Source organism: Carettochelys insculpta, chromosome 8 (genome assembly GCF_033958435.1).
Source record: "Carettochelys insculpta isolate YL-2023 chromosome 8, ASM3395843v1, whole genome shotgun sequence".
NCBI lineage: Eukaryota > Metazoa > Chordata > Testudines > Carettochelyidae > Carettochelys > Carettochelys insculpta.
Genome location: NC_134144.1, coordinates 5701165 through 5716652, shown reverse-complemented (window position 1 = coordinate 5716652; position 15488 = coordinate 5701165). Strand labels below are relative to the sequence as shown.

Below are 15488 nucleotides of genomic sequence, written 5' to 3'. Positions count from 1 at the left end.
TGTTCTTTGCTGTTATTTAGCTGTAATTTACCTCTAAATGTCTTCTAAAAGCCCAGTAAGAAGTGGCAGTGTTGGTAATGTGCTAGGCAATATTGACCTCCCGTGATCTGGCAAATTCTCTCATTCAGCATCTGTCGGGTCCTGAGGGCTCCAGATGAGAGAGGTTCAATCCCTAGTCACTTTTGGAAAATCTTAGCTCTAACTCAGCAAGAAAAACTATAAATATTCCCTATACAGAGTATCAAATCCCATGCATGATAGATATCCGTGCAATCAGTTTTACTAACTACTCACGCTTCACATTCTTCAGAGTAATAGAGTTTCTGTTGATAACTACGACAGACATTTTTAATGGTGGCTGAATTATCAGATATCAAGCACTCGGTTTCCTTGCAAGAACGTTTTGAGCTCTTATCCAATTCTTCTAAAAACTGAACTAAGGACACACATGAGAGCCTCTCTTTTTCCCTGCTTACTGTCTTTTACTAATGTAGTTCTCCTCTGCCAACAGAGATCTTCTACAGCAATGGCCTATTGGGTCTCATTAAAGCATTTCAAGAGGATTATCGTCTTGTAAAGAAAGGAGTGGTCTCTCCATATTTGCTTTACAGATCTCTTCTCCTCTACAGACCTCGCTGGGAGACAGCTCAGCTACCTGGAGATTCACCGAGGAGTTAACATGGTGCAACTTTTCAGGGTGCCAAGGGCTACCTACACCTCAGCTGCATGAAACAGGACAGACTGTAGTTCAAAGTCACCTGTGATTAGGAGACATGGACATGCAACATGTCATGGCTGGAGGCTGAAGATAGCAGGTAGAGCATTTTTGGCCAGGACCTGTCATTTCCATAAAGTAGAACTACGTATTGTCGTAAACCCGGTGGTAGACCCTTACCTGGAAGCTTCCGGAGCCTTCTAGAAGGACAGTGTACTGGTGGTGGGCCAATGCATTTCTGTTCCCTGTCTAGGCCCAGACCTTCATTGGTCGGATAGGCCCTGTGCTCCCTATAAAATGCTCCCCATCTGGTAACAGGTGGGAAGGTTTTGGGAGGTGCAGGAGCAGGACCAGAGTGAAAAGGTACCATGGGGAAGTGGTGGGTGAAGTGGCCCAGGGTGAGGCTACTACTTTGGGGCAGGGGTAAAGTCCCTGCCGGTTGCCTCTTGTTCTCATTGGGACCCTGGGCCGGAGTCCAGGGTAGAGGGTGGGTCTGGACTCCCCCGCACCCTTCCCCCGAGGAATCACTTTACTGGAGCAGGCGTGGGCCTGCAAGGGGACTGGTATTATTCTCCCGGTACTGGTCCTGCCTATGATGAGGATGGCTCGCTAAGCGGAGACCCCCTGCCTTTGGAAGGGCCTGGGCAAAAGGGGGGCCTCCGTGAGTCTCTGAGGTAGTACAGATCTGCCAGGAAACGCAGGGACCCACAGAGGCTGACAAGGGACTTTGTCACAGTAGATAGCACTTGACTATGAATTGCACTGTGGCTCTGCCTTGTTCATGCGGGCATATCTGTAACCGAACAAGTCACTTACTTCCAAAAAGTTCATTCCTCAAAAAAAGCTCTCTCGCGACCATTTCCAGCTCCTTTCTGTTCTTTGCCACCTGAATGCGATCAAACGACACACAGGAGGATACATTTACTGCCAGGGTAGATAATGTGTTCAGCTGATTGATGATGTCGGCATTGTTCTGCAATTCCAACCTTATATCATCTGGCATGGTGGGGAGGGAGAATGAAGCAAAAGAACCAACACATCATTATGCTGTTCATGCTTCTAATGATGGAAAAAAACAATCACACTAAAGATTAATCCTAAAATATTATTCTGCATTTATCAGTGCAATGAATGCATGCAGTTAACCCAATTTTTAGGTTAATCATTCCTAACACGCTCATCAGTTTGTCTTTGGTAGGGTGCCAGCTATGGCATGCGACAGCCGTTCTGAACCAGAAGTTACTGCTAATCTGTTGCTTTTTAAACTGGGTCTGACATTCTCCATTCATTCCACGTCTGGAGATTTTCAGTGTAATTGACACATCGGCTGATCTGGTTTAGCAAAGTGGCGAACACAATCTATTTTACACAAGTCCATCAAGCAAGAGGCATGTCTGCTCTGGGGCTGTGCTTATTAGATCTCTTAATGCAGCCAGGAAAGGTATTGCTGTCTTCTAGCCATCGTACGTAATGACTGCATAATGCGGTATAACTAATGAGGAGCAGAGGCTGCAAGGATGACGGTTTTGCTGCAGTGAGGGCAAATGACTGCACTCAACAGGTGACTATTTGCACAGATTTCATTCACACAGCATGCTGATATGGGCTGGAAGGAACTAAATTCACTTCTGGTCTACAGCAGCTCCCTGTGGCATAGTCTAAGGCGCTGTTGGCAGACAGTGGTTGCTACATTATTCCACCAAGCCAGCAGAGATGTGCGGGGGGACCTGAGAGACCTGAAAACTTTAAAGCAAAATGCCAATTCTGATGTGAGCGAACTATTAAAATGACTTTCCATCAGACTTCCAACTCATGATTTGGACGGATTATTACAGCTCAAGAGTGTCCTCTGGTGGCCGGAGAAGATTAACACAATTTACTGCAGAGGTTCCCTTGCAATTTCTATTTGACTAACGTGCAGGGCCGGAGTCCTTTAAATTAGGTCCTTTGATTTTTAAAAAGCTTTTTCACAGATTTTGAGGCTGTTATAATGACATGCTAAACATGTTACACTATTCCACCATTTGGTGGTGCTGTGTGGAAAAAGCTCATTTAAAGGAATCTTAGCCAGATGCGAGACCTGGCATTCCAAAAAGTCTTCACATCACAAGCTACAGACTTTCCTAACCAGATGCCTGAGGCACAGCTCTCCCATTAAATGGCAAGACTTGGTCACAGATGAGGAGCTTTGGAACAGAGCAGGACAACAACCACTGGATATTCAAATCAAGAGAAGAAAGTGGGGATGGCAGGGCCACACTCTCAGAAAACCATCGTCCAGCAGAGTCCGTCAAGATCTCACATGGCACCCGCATGGAAAACGCAAAAGAGGAAGACCTCAGACAACTCAAGGTCTACTGAGATTGAAGGACAACTCCTGAGACTGGGGCACTCCTGGGATCAGCTTGAGGTTTGTCCCAAGAGAGAGTGAAGTAGAGGAGACTTGTAGATGTCCTATGCTCCACTCAGAGTACAAGGGTTTACGTCAAGTAAGCCAGCCATAGCTGGCAGAACATAAAAGGATTTTGTGATGACTATGTCCGGTGTGTGTAAGCAAGCTCTGTAGCCAGTCCATAACTGGCACTGGAACATGACAATTATGATCTAGGTTGTATAGCCCAAGCCATAGAACTGCACCCTCAAGTATATATTTTAGAAAGGCACCTAGTCTTAATTTAAAGTCAAGTCATAAAGAATCCACCATGTCCCTAGCACATCAGTCCTATGATTAGTTAACCTCACAGTTAAAAATCTGATGAAGTGAGTCTGTGCTCACAAAAGCTCATGCTCAAAACTTTTCTGTTAGTCTATAAGGTGCCACAGGACCCTTTGTTGCTGTTACAGATAAAAATGTGCACCTTCTTTCAATTTATCCAACTTCAGCTTCTAACCACGGGGGCTTTTAATGCCTTTTTTTTTCCAATCAATAAAAGAGCTATCTAGTATCAGAAGTCTCTTCCCCAAGTAGGTAAACGCAATCCATGATCAAATCACCCCTTAACCGTCTCTTGGATAAACTAGACTGAGCTTCTTACGTCCCTCACTTTAGGAAGTGTTTTCCAGATCTTGAACCAGATTCAGAAACCTTTCCAGTATTTCAACGTCCCTTTTGAAGCGCGGACACAGTATTCCAGTAATGGTCTCACTCATGCCCCATTCAGGGGTAATGCGACTGCCCTACTTTTACTTGACATTCCCTTGCTTATACATGCGAGGATCACATTCATCACACTGAGTGCCCATGTTCAGTTGGTAGACTCATAGAATCACGGGGTTGGAAGAGACCTCCGGAGGTCATCAAGTCCAACCCCCTGCTCAAAGCAGAATCAACCCCAACTAAATCATCCCAGCCTGGGTTTTGTCGAGCTGGATCTTAAAAACCTCTACGGATGAAGATCCTACCATCTCTCTGGGTAACACATTCCAGTGCTTCACCACCCTCCTGGTGAAATAGTTTTTCCTAATATCCAACCTAGACCTCCCCCACTGCAACTTAAGTCCCTTGCTCCTTGTTCTGCCATCCAACACTACCAAGAAACAGCCTCTCTCCTTCCTCTTTGTAATCCCCTTTGTGATCCCCTGGGTCACCCTGTTTACCCTTTTTATTAACAAAAATAAAAGTATTATATTAGTATGACGTTAGTTTCTTTAGAAAAAACCAAGCAACATAGTAACGGGTTACATTTTAGGAATCTCCCAGCCTTAAGACTGTCTTATGCATCTGATAACATGGATTCCACGTAAGACACAGTCACTGAGAGTGGCATTGGGTTAAGGCATGAGATTGGGTCTCAGGAGACCTCATTTCAAGGCCAAACCTGCCACAGAATTCCTGTGTGCCCTTGGCCAAATCACTTCACCGCTCTGTGACTCAGTTTCCCATCTGTAAAACAAGATCATAATGCTCCCTGTTTCTTGCCAGATGCCTTATCCACATGTTGTGGGCAGACTTCTCAGGACTTTAAAAGGTATTTTAAGAGGGAGAGGGAGCAATCTTTCCAGCCCCCAAAAAACATGAAGTGCTATATATAACCATACACTATGGTGAGGTTGACCAGCACGAAAGCATCAGCTGACTGGCCAGCAGGAATCATTACACCAGTGATCCGAGGCAATGCAGCAGCTGTGATGCTCTGAACACTGTTCCATATGCAGGAGGTATCTGAATAGCAACTTACCCAGTTTGTCTACTTGGCTCAGCAGCTCATAAGCATCCAGCTTTACCATGAGTTTGATAAAAACTTGCACAAAGGGATTCTGCAGGGTATTCTGCCAAATGACAGAGAACAAGCATGATGTTCAGCCCCTTCGGAGCCCCTCCATGTTACTTATGCCCTTCTTGAGCTGACTGTCAGAGGTAGGCGGGGCCCGGCAGGTGGACACTATAGTCAATTAGAGCGTGGGGACCTATGGCCTGACCTGCCGACTCTCATCACTTGATTTCAGTTAAGATAAGACAATTTGACCCATTAACAGAGTCATGCAGGATCTGAGGGCATGAGCCAATGGAAAACACATGGGTTTCACCCAGCATCGCATGGCTTCTGGGGACTACTTTGGCCTGACTCCTTATGGACACTGATCCATGCAAGTAGGAGGAAATGTCATTTCTGCCCACTTGCGCTGTGTCCATGCAGCGTTTTGGAGTCTTCGGGAACAAGGCCAGGGCAGCAGGCTGGGGTTGGTGAGGTTTGCCACGGCCCTCTGAAAACAACTGGATTGCCAGTGTTCTGACACTGCGGCTAGAGACGTTCAGCTCACCCCTCTCCTTTGGCATCAGAGCCCAGGACCCAGTCCTGTCGATACAGGTATTTTTAGAGCCCCCACATGAGCCACACTAGCCCGAGCCTTCGACCCCACTGGGAGGCTCAGGCCTATGGGCTCCGAAAAGGCTCACCCTGTAAGGTCCCTGTTCTGTCGGCGCCCACTGCACAGGGGCCTGAGTGTAAGTGTGCATCAGGCATTCAGGTTTTAGCTTCGCCAAATCTCTAGTGTGTCATTCTACACAAGTCCCCTCGGTGAGGAACGTTTCACCTCCGACCCTCACAGCCTCCCCCCTGGATTTTCCAGTTTAGTTATGTCATATGCACTGTGGTGAATTTCACCCACCACGACCAGTTAATAATCACCCTGTGTTCCCTAGGTATCATTTCCATCACAGGCTGCGTCTGTTTCTTCACCAAAAAGAAGCCCAATGCTGCAGCTCAGAACACCTCAATCATGCAGAGTGAATAGACAGAGAAGGCACATGGCAGCTTTCCTGGGGTTTCAGCACTAACTTGTTCCCAGGCCCAGCCAAAGAGTTTGCAGAGCCCAGGGCAGCATGCTGAGAGCAGGCCCCGGCTCATGGGAGTGCAGGGCCCTGAAGGCGTGAGGCCCAAGGCAACCACCTTGCTGGCCTTACCCTAAGGCCGGTTCTGCTTCTTCCTCATGAGGAGAATCTGAAATTTTACTCTGACATTTAAATATTTTTCTTCATTGCGCTGCAAAGACAGAGAGACATTCTTGCATTCTCTAGGCGTTCGTGAGTTTTTCTAACTAGGTCTTCATTAGATGGTACCTCAGCTTTTCTGCTTTCTGAGGAGAACCACTCCTCTGGTATCACAGACTTGTAAGGTATCACCCAGCTTTAATTGCTACATCAAGAAGAAGGCAACTGGATTTACAAACCTACGCAAATTCTTCCCTCTGTATGGCCAAGCTCAGCCATCAGTGTGTCGGAAGTTTTAAAGAGATATTGTAAGAATTGCAGAAGGAGGTTTAGCTCTGAAAAGGTGCCCCTTTAAAACCTCATGGTGCATCTGTTGTTGGTGGTCATTAGTGGACCTATGGCCACTGGTACCAGAGAGGATGTGCTTCAGTCATCTGCTTCCTGATAGCTGTGAGATAATATTACCTTGATAACTGGAACTGTCTGGTTTAATGTAGTCAGTGAATCCATTACCAACGGTGACTTGTCTAGCCATTCCTGGGACTTTTGCATTAGATCAGCCAACTGCTTTAGGGTTGCATTAGCCTTGAAAAAAATAAAACCAATAACATAAATAAGTCCATTTGAGCTAAATAAATATTTCCCTGGTCCTTGTACACGGCACTGAACAATTTTTCCTTTGTTAGGACCCAGTTCGGCAGTGTGTTCAGCTGAATGCTTAAGCACATGCTCAACTGTAACGTGTCTTTAGTCACACACAGATTCTTAACAATTAACCTTTGTTTAAGTACTTTGTTGAACAGAGCTGAACTTAAGTGCTCACTTAAATGTTTTGCTAGACCAGGGCTTAAGTTATAACTAAGTTCTGGTCTAAACTACAGATCAATTTCAGTATTACAACATCGTTTAGGGGTCTGAAACATCCATGCCACTGAGCAACAGAGTTTTACCGACTCATTGTCCTGTGTAAACAGTACAATGTTGGCAGGAAAAGCTTGAAGAGTTTTAAGTGTAGACTTGCTCTATGTCTAAGAATAAAAGTCCAGTTCTGTTAATCAGGAATAAACCATTTTCCTCCCGTAAAGCACCGTCACAAGCTACTAACTGTTACTGACCTCAGCTCGTTATATTATTAACCCAGAGCAGTAATTTGGTGCAATCACTAAACTCTCCATATTTTCCTATTGAGCTTCACCATGCGTCACTGTGGTGAAGAAAGAAAAGGAGAGCAACTGCCATTGGCATTTTGGAAGATATTTCTGTTTACGCCAGGACTGATTTGGTTCTAAGGCCTTTTGCAGAGAAATCTATCCAAATGCAGGAATGTCCCTTACATGAACGTTGCAAGCAAATGAAACTGTTTACCACATTCACTGAGAGGTAGATGACAAACTGTCGCTGCCTTGTTACCAATCCCATTTTGCCTTTGAGTGGTAGGACCATAAGAATTACCAGACTATATCAGACCTGGGGAACATACACCCCAATATTCGGTCTCTGATTGTGGCCAGCTTCAGATGAAGGGGCAAGAAACTCTGTAGTAGATAATTAAGGAATAATTAATTAAATAAATAATTAATAAAAAAAATAATAATTAAGGTATATTTTCCCTACCCCATTCATTAGAGATTGGTCAGGTTTATGCCTTGAAGAGGGAGTGTCCACACCACTTCCAAAATTCTTGGGGTTAAATCCTGGCCGCAGGGAAGTCAATGGATGCTATATTATTGATTTCAATGGACAAAGGTGTCGCTGGCAGCCCGCTCCCATGCTTTATGGAAATTGGCTTGTGCGTAAGAACATACATAACTCTGTGATGCTTTATGCAAAACAGGTCATGTAATATATCAATTTTACAGTTAGTCTGCTGAATGTGGGTACCCCGTTATTCTGCATTTATCATTCGTGCACATGAAGTTAGAAATATGAAGTGTGGATATGTTTATAGTTCTAAAGGTGCTAATGTGGCCCATTAGTGACCCTTCAGGTACTTAATGGATGGTCATGTTTGTCTGGTAAGCCCAAACTCTGGTTGGTCCTAGAAAGACATGTGACTATGCCACATGGTACTGGAATCCATCTTGAACCTGGTATTTTTCCATGGGATGGCGGATGCTGAGCAAGGCACAAAGGATTTGGGCTTATTTAGTTTGCAGGAGAGAAGAGTGAGGGGCAATTTGATAGCAGCCTTCAACTTCCTGAAGGGGGTTTCTAAAGAGGATGGAGAGAGACTGTTCTCAGTAGTGACAAATCGTAGAAAACAGAGCAATGGTCTCAAGTTACAGTGGGGGAGATGTAGGTTGGATATTAGGAAAAACTATTTCAGTAGGAGGGTGGGGAAGCACTGAAATGCATTACCTAGAGAGGTGGTGGAAACTTCATCCTTACATGTTTTTAAGTCCCGTCTTCACAAAGTCCTGGCTGGGATGATTTAGTCGGAGCTAATCCTGCATTGAGCAGGGGGCTGGATTCGATGACCTCCTGAGGTCTCTTCCAGCGCTAGGATTCTATGAAGAAAGGGTTCCCACCCTGGGGGGAAGTCTATTTAAGCAATGAGAAACAATCAGCCTTCGTGTTCAGCTGGCCTTTGAAAGTGCCTGGCCTACCCTAAGAGGATACTTAAAGAACTCTGAAAACTGCATCCCAGTGAAAGGATCGACTCTGAAAGGGTTGATCTCCCAGTAAGTACAGTCATACCCTTAGAAGCTTTAAATTACTCCCAGTTTGAGGCCACATCAGTTGCACTGTATAGTAGTGCTTCAAGATTCCCTTTTTTTCACCAGGCAGGGTGGGGGGGAATGGGGGCATTACCAAGTCATATACTTCCAATGTGGGCAGAAAACAGAATTCTGCCACTTCTACAAAAACCCAGCCAGCACTGAAGCGCCTGGTCTTTGGGATCTGCTTGACCAGAGCCCCTCCCGGCATTCACAACGTCACACCTTTTCCATGATTGCTCGAGTTTCTGGAGTGTCAGGTGTATACAGAATCTTCCCAAGCAGCACAGGTTTGAGGAAAGACCATATTAAAGCTCCCGTCGAGGTACTGACCAAATCCAGGTAAAACGATAAGCAGAATGGTGCTGCAAGGAACAAAGGAAATAGAATGAATGAAGTAGGCGCACGACAGATCCTGCTGTTTTCTGTTGTCTCTGATTAAAGACTGCAGGCTCCTCTCTGCACTGATGTCGCATCCCTGGACAGAACTAAAGCATCCTCAAGGTCTACTGCTGCTGAAATCAAGAAACTGGATTCTCATTGTTCTAAGAGACATTTTTCTGCTTTAAGGCTAAAGGGAGTTTTGTGAACCAGGAGGATCTAATCAGGTCAATGCAGCTGGAAAAACTACACATCAAGAAAAAGCTCTGGCTCTCCAGCCCTAAAACCCAACCGCCACCTGAATCGGGACAGGAAGAAGCAGCCTTGCTCCTGAGTTTTCCTTTTTTAGGCTTTACAAGAAGAAGTCACCCACAAATCCAGAGGGCCAGATCCTCAGCGGGTGGAAATTGGCAGAGCTCCATTGAGCAGCGCTAGAAAGAGCTGCACCGATTGAGGGTTTGGTCCAGAAGAGCTGTGGTCCGGACCCAGTCAGAGAGGCCTGGCTCAGCTGCAACACGTTTCTGTCCCAGTGTTGAAAACAAATTGACGGTTCATTTTTGGGGAGAGAGCAGTGCCTGGGGGAAAAGGCCTATGCCCAGGAAAGGGACTCTGTGAGTTCCCAGAGCTGAGGAAAGCAGTTGTGCCCCTCAGCCACCTCAACGTCTGCCTGGTCTTTGGAGCCCAGTTCCCACAGAGGGGTTACAATGGAGTTGGAGGTAAAGAGGGACAATGCCAGGAAGCCTGCATTCCCCACAGCAGGGCTGTCAGCTGCTGTGGACCTGGGGGCAAGATGGGAGAGGGGCCTGTCTCTCCACCACCAGAAGGGCTGGGACCAATGGTGAAAGGGGTGGGGCTTGGAGCAGTCTGTTTTGAGCCTCCCATACTCCCCCAGAGCTGTGGCCATTGCTGCTGCTGAAGTTCCACGCCCCTTTGAAATGCCAGGCCTGGGAACAACTGCCCCCTCTGTCCTGGCCCACATCGGTGGGCCTGATTCCCCTCTTCTCCACCAGGATCTGCCAGATCCACTTGCAGAAGTAGGAGGGACACCCTGACGTAAGCTGTCAAACAATAACGCGTCTTACACAAAATAACACACCACATGCAACACAAACAGCTGCATCAGGAAATATTATCATTCCCTCTTCAATAAATCAATGCTCCACAAAGAATTGATACAATAACCAGCTGGTAGATGCCACTATAAATGCCATGGATTTCAAAGCAGCTGAATGTGCCTTTATGTATCACTAAGTATGAAGAGCTAGAGCTGTTAAAATTTCAGCAAAAAATGCAAAATATGTCACCATTTTGTTTTGTCTGTTTTGCCAGGTTAAACATTAATCCATGAAAAGAACATTTTCAATAACCAAAGATTGTGCTCTAGCATTTAAAGAATGGCATCAGAGAGGTTTTTAATTATCTTAAAAAAGCAAAAGAATTAAAATATCAAGAGTGTTTTTCATAAAATTTTAATTTAAAAAAGCCATTTTTAATTAAAGGTTTAGTCTGAAAAATTTCAACCAGCTCTGGGAAGCAGCGATTCTCTTCGTGAGTCAGGAGAAGCTGTAATGAAGTTAATGAATTACACCAGTTTATGCTTAGGGGAGAAGAAAGCAGAATGAAGCCCACAAATTGTTTAACTGAACCTTCTCTTTAAGTCTAATGACATTCTCCGAGAGGGGGAGCAATGTTAGTCTGTAGCTTCACAAAAAAACAAGGAGTCCTGTAGCACCTTAAAGACCAACAAACCCATGAAAGCTCATTACCTAATAAACAAAATGGTTGGTCTTTAAGGTGCTACAGGACTTCTTGTTCACATTCTCTGAGGAAGTGAGGAGTTTTCGAGTTTTCTCTTATGACACGGCTTTTGCAGCAAACTCACTGGAATCCTGGGGAATGCCATATTTCCTCATGGCTTTCTGTACGTTTTCATCCTGGGTAGAAGAACTAGGGCGTTTTGGATCCCCGAAATCCGGAAGCAAGGATTCAAAAAACAAGGGTGTGATTTCCTCGTTGCAGAGAGCTTTCGAAATGGCCTTAAATGATCCATGGGCTATTGTTATGTTGCTTGTTTTGAACAATGCCTACAAACAACAAAAGCAAAAAGAAACATCTGAATCTTTAAAGCACCTTATCTCAGTGGGGGATGTAAACTATATCTATGCAGGCTTTTGGGAAAGATTATCTGCCCATAAAACAAGGGAATTTACTTGGAAAAGCTGAAATTCTCTGGTTTGACCCTTTGCACGCTTATTTATAAATCTGCAGGAAAAGCATCAACATCAAAAGATAATTTGGGCTGATACCCATTAGCAACTGGCAAATTTACATAAAACAGTTGAGGGTCCAATCATGGGACATGCCGGATGCAGAGGGACAGAGCGTTCTCAGCTCTCATTGATTTCAGGGTGATTTGCTCCCTGGAAAATACACAGCAAGATTCACTCCCACACTGCAAGATATGCATAATTACAGGACAAGAGGTGAGCTGCAAAAAACTGGTATGCAGCCCCAGACATGAAGTACTGTGACCAGCTGGATAAGTGTAATCACAGTAATAACTACGGTAACAGCCCATAAAAGCTCACTGAAGTTGATGGATCTGTCCATTGACTTCTGCTGGGTTTGGATTAGGCCCCAGCCTGAGCTGGTTTCCATTTTATATAGGGTTTACAGTGTGGTTCAGAGGCTCTTACCTTCCCCTCCTTTCCCTCACATATGAACTGTTCCAGCTCCCCTGCTCTCATGCTGTTTAACTTTCCTCTTGATGGGTCTTCTCAGTGTGGTTGTAACTCTCCCTTAATCTCTTTCCCAGTTCAACACAGCTGTAAGTCTGCATTTTCTTACCCCTCCTTGCCCATACTGACATGGGGCTGTCCTTCTGCTATCTCTGTCATTCCAAACAAGACCATCCCCATTGTCCAGACCCTCTGGCTATTTCCCATGATGCCGTGAGAGAGTCTACAGATAACACTGTCATGACTCCAAAGGCATTGTAACCCAGGACCTTTCCTAGACTAACACGCACCTTGGAGAGGGCCACATTTCTTGACTGCTGGAGGTTTTTGAATGAATTAATGGCTTTTAACAGGGGGCGCATGTCAGATTCCACCTTGTTCCTGAAACGTTCCATCTCTTTGAGGAAGGCTAACATCTTGTCTATTGCTTTTTGTAGTTCTTTGGGGAAAAACATCTAGAAGAGAGAGAAAAGCATGAAATAGCTATCAGCATCTATATCCCCTTTGCAATGGAGGCTGCTCGTAACTCTGAAATGTTGTAATGCTGAACAAAACCTTATGGCTGTTATTTCAGAAGCTTACAACTGAACATTGACTTAACACGGCTTTGAAACTTTACTCCATAGAAGGACAAGGCTGCTTTTAACTATCTTAAATGAACTATCTTAAATTTAAATGAAGCAAACATGGAAACTGTTTCTCTATTTGTAAAATCTCCTTCTAAACTCCCCTCTCCCACTTTTAATGATTCACATTTAACACAGTGCAGCACATTTTAAAAGAACGTGGTTTAACGGGATAACTATTCGGTTCAGTAATCCATAATCTAGTGTCTTGCATCCATGGAGACCTAGGTTCATATCCTGGCCTAGGCTAGGACAATTGGACTGCATACCAGCTAGACCAGCTTGCGAGTGCTGTAATTCAGTGTAACCGCAATGGTTGTAACTGAGGCATGCCAAGGTACACCAGTTGGCTCTATAACTGACAATTGTTTTAAGGTATATGTGAGCACAGATATGCAGTAAGATATTATTCATTAGTTCATGCACAAGGCCAAATCCTCAGCTGATGTAAACTAGCCTAACTCCATACCAGCACAGCAGACATCTAACAACAGCCACACAGTGCTCTAAAACACAACACAAACCTTGTAGAGAAAGTTGTAAACATCTAAGTGATGTAAAAATATGACACCCAGGATATAAGATCGGTGGGTCCTTTCTGGGAGTGACAGGTTGCAGAACTCCTTTACTACTGGTTCCACCTTTGGGTTGATGGAATGGATGTCACATGACTCCAGCTGGAGAATCTGAGAAACGAGCTGTGCTTGCGCAAAAAGCAGATTTGTAAATTATTAGGTTACTCTGACCTGCATGGGTTAAACTACTACTTCTAAACTCCTCCCCAACATCATCTTCCAATGCTGAAAACAAAGACACATACCTTCTCCTCCCCATTATTCGTGAATGAGAAACCAAGCACACGGAGGGGTGTGTCTCCACAGCAAAGCTAGTTCAGAATAATGGCTGCTTTGTGAACGCCTACATAGCAAAAATGCTATTTTGGAATATTTTTGAAATAGCAAATGGCTTATTTTGAATTCTGTAAACTTCATTCTATGAGGAATAGTGCCTATTTCAAAATAAGGGCTGCACAGATACGGAATAGGAGCTATTTCAAAATAAATTATTCCAGAATATTTTATTCCAAAATAACGCTGTGTGTAGACACACAACACTGGTTGCAAGTGCCTATCTTTTAGGTGCTTCCAGGGTCTCTAATCCGAAATAGGCTCTATTGCGTGTGGCACACTATTCCGGAGTAAGTTTTGCTTATTTTGGGACTTCCCTATAGTGTGGACACATTAGTGTGGAATGGCGTATTTTGGAATAATAACTCCAGAAGAAGCCATTCTGGAATAACTCTGTAGTGTAGACATGTCTGGGAGTGTAGGAGGCACTCTTTGCACAGGCTAAAATGACCAAGTGCTTTAGTTTTTCCAGAGACTGGCAGAGCTAGTGAGTAGAGACTGAGTCCAGACAAGGTGAGGCTCTGAGGCAGGGCAGGGGGGAGGAAGACTTTTGAGCCGAGTCACTGACGAGACCATGTCTATCCTTGATTCAGTTGGAAACGCCCCTTTCCACTTGCATTGCAACTGCTTCTTTGCAGTGGAGATGCTCACCAAAACCAACCACACATGTGTGACCAATGGACTGGATTTCTGCAAAACACAAGGCACTCATTTAATATTTCAGCAATCAACAAATATGTGGCTACCTGCCAGCTACTGGCGTCAGTCAAAGTCTGTACTGCTCCTGGTCTCCAGAGGCTGCTCTAGCTCACAACGTTCTTCCATTGGTAATTCAGGGTGTTTATTTTGGTCTATAAAGCACTACATAGTTTGTATCACTTATGGTATGTCTACACAGCAGCTTTACTTTGAAATAAGCTATTCTGAAAGATCAATTGTGAAATAGCTCATTTCAAAATAAAGCTGCTACACACCAAATGCATTTTAAAATAGCACTTAACTATTTCGAAATACATCATCTACGCACATAGGTTACGTCTACACTTACACTCCTCTCTCGAAACAAAATATGAAGATGGGTTCTTTTGAAAATGGGGTTTATTTTCGAAAGAGACCCATCTACACTGATTATTTTCTTTCGAAAGCATCTCTTCCGAGAAGAGACTATGCAAATGAAGCATGAGATAGGTAAATCTGCACTTCATTTGCATTTTTGATTTCCCTCATTTGCATAGATGTAGCCATAGAGCCTATTTGAAAATACAGCCATTGGACGCATTATGGCTTATTTCAAAATAGGCTCTATTCACGGTCTTAACAGCACCTATTTCAAAATGGCTATTTTGAAATAGGCGCTATTCCTTGAAGAATGGTGTTTACCTATTTTGAAATAAACCAACCACTATTTTGAAATTATTTCAAAATAGCCATTGCATTGTGTAAATATTAGGATAATGATTTCAAAATAACTTTGCTGTGTTGACCTACCTTTAGACATTGTGCTTCTCCCCTGTGTTCCCACAGAAGCAGAGATCCCTGGAGCTGCCGTCACTAATAGCCCTCCTGGGTTTAATTATTTGAGTGCAGAACCTAAAAGGACATTTAGGTCACCAAAATGATAGTAAACTTACCTGAGTTATGTTTTCCGGAAGAGGAATTTCCATCAGGGCTTCAATACTTGCTGTGGACATTCCTGCTTTATCTCTGAGCTCCTCTTTGAGCTTGTCGACATTTTTAAACACGGCCATTAAAGTTTCTTTAAAATAAAAAAACAATTTCATAGTTTTCTCCATATGCCCAGAAATATTGCCCTGACTGAAGATGTTGTACATATTGGCTAAGAGGAGCACTACCATTCGCCAACCTCAGACATCTGAATTTCGATGGACCATTTGTTAACCTGTAACTTTCTGGTGGAAGAGCTAGGGTTGGTTGGAGCCATTCCTTTTGGGAGCAGTTTGCCCATACATAA

At 44.2% G+C, this 15488-nt stretch overlaps 1 protein-coding gene across 1 annotated transcript in view; it reads right to left on the bottom strand.

Moving 5' to 3' along the window:
• Positions 1-15488, bottom strand: part of ABCA12 (ATP binding cassette subfamily A member 12) — a 125076-nt gene that overhangs the window by 71266 nt on the left and 38322 nt on the right. The window contains exons 15-22 of the mRNA XM_075000868.1: positions 15148-15272; positions 13133-13306; positions 12273-12437; positions 11127-11328; positions 9089-9228; positions 6612-6731; positions 4894-4984; positions 1532-1711 (exon numbers count right to left, since the gene is read on the bottom strand). Of these exons, the coding sequence (XP_074856969.1) occupies positions 1532-1711; positions 4894-4984; positions 6612-6731; positions 9089-9228; positions 11127-11328; positions 12273-12437; positions 13133-13306; positions 15148-15272 (1197 nt within the window). The remainder of the gene's footprint in view (positions 1-1531; positions 1712-4893; positions 4985-6611; positions 6732-9088; positions 9229-11126; positions 11329-12272; positions 12438-13132; positions 13307-15147; positions 15273-15488) is intronic.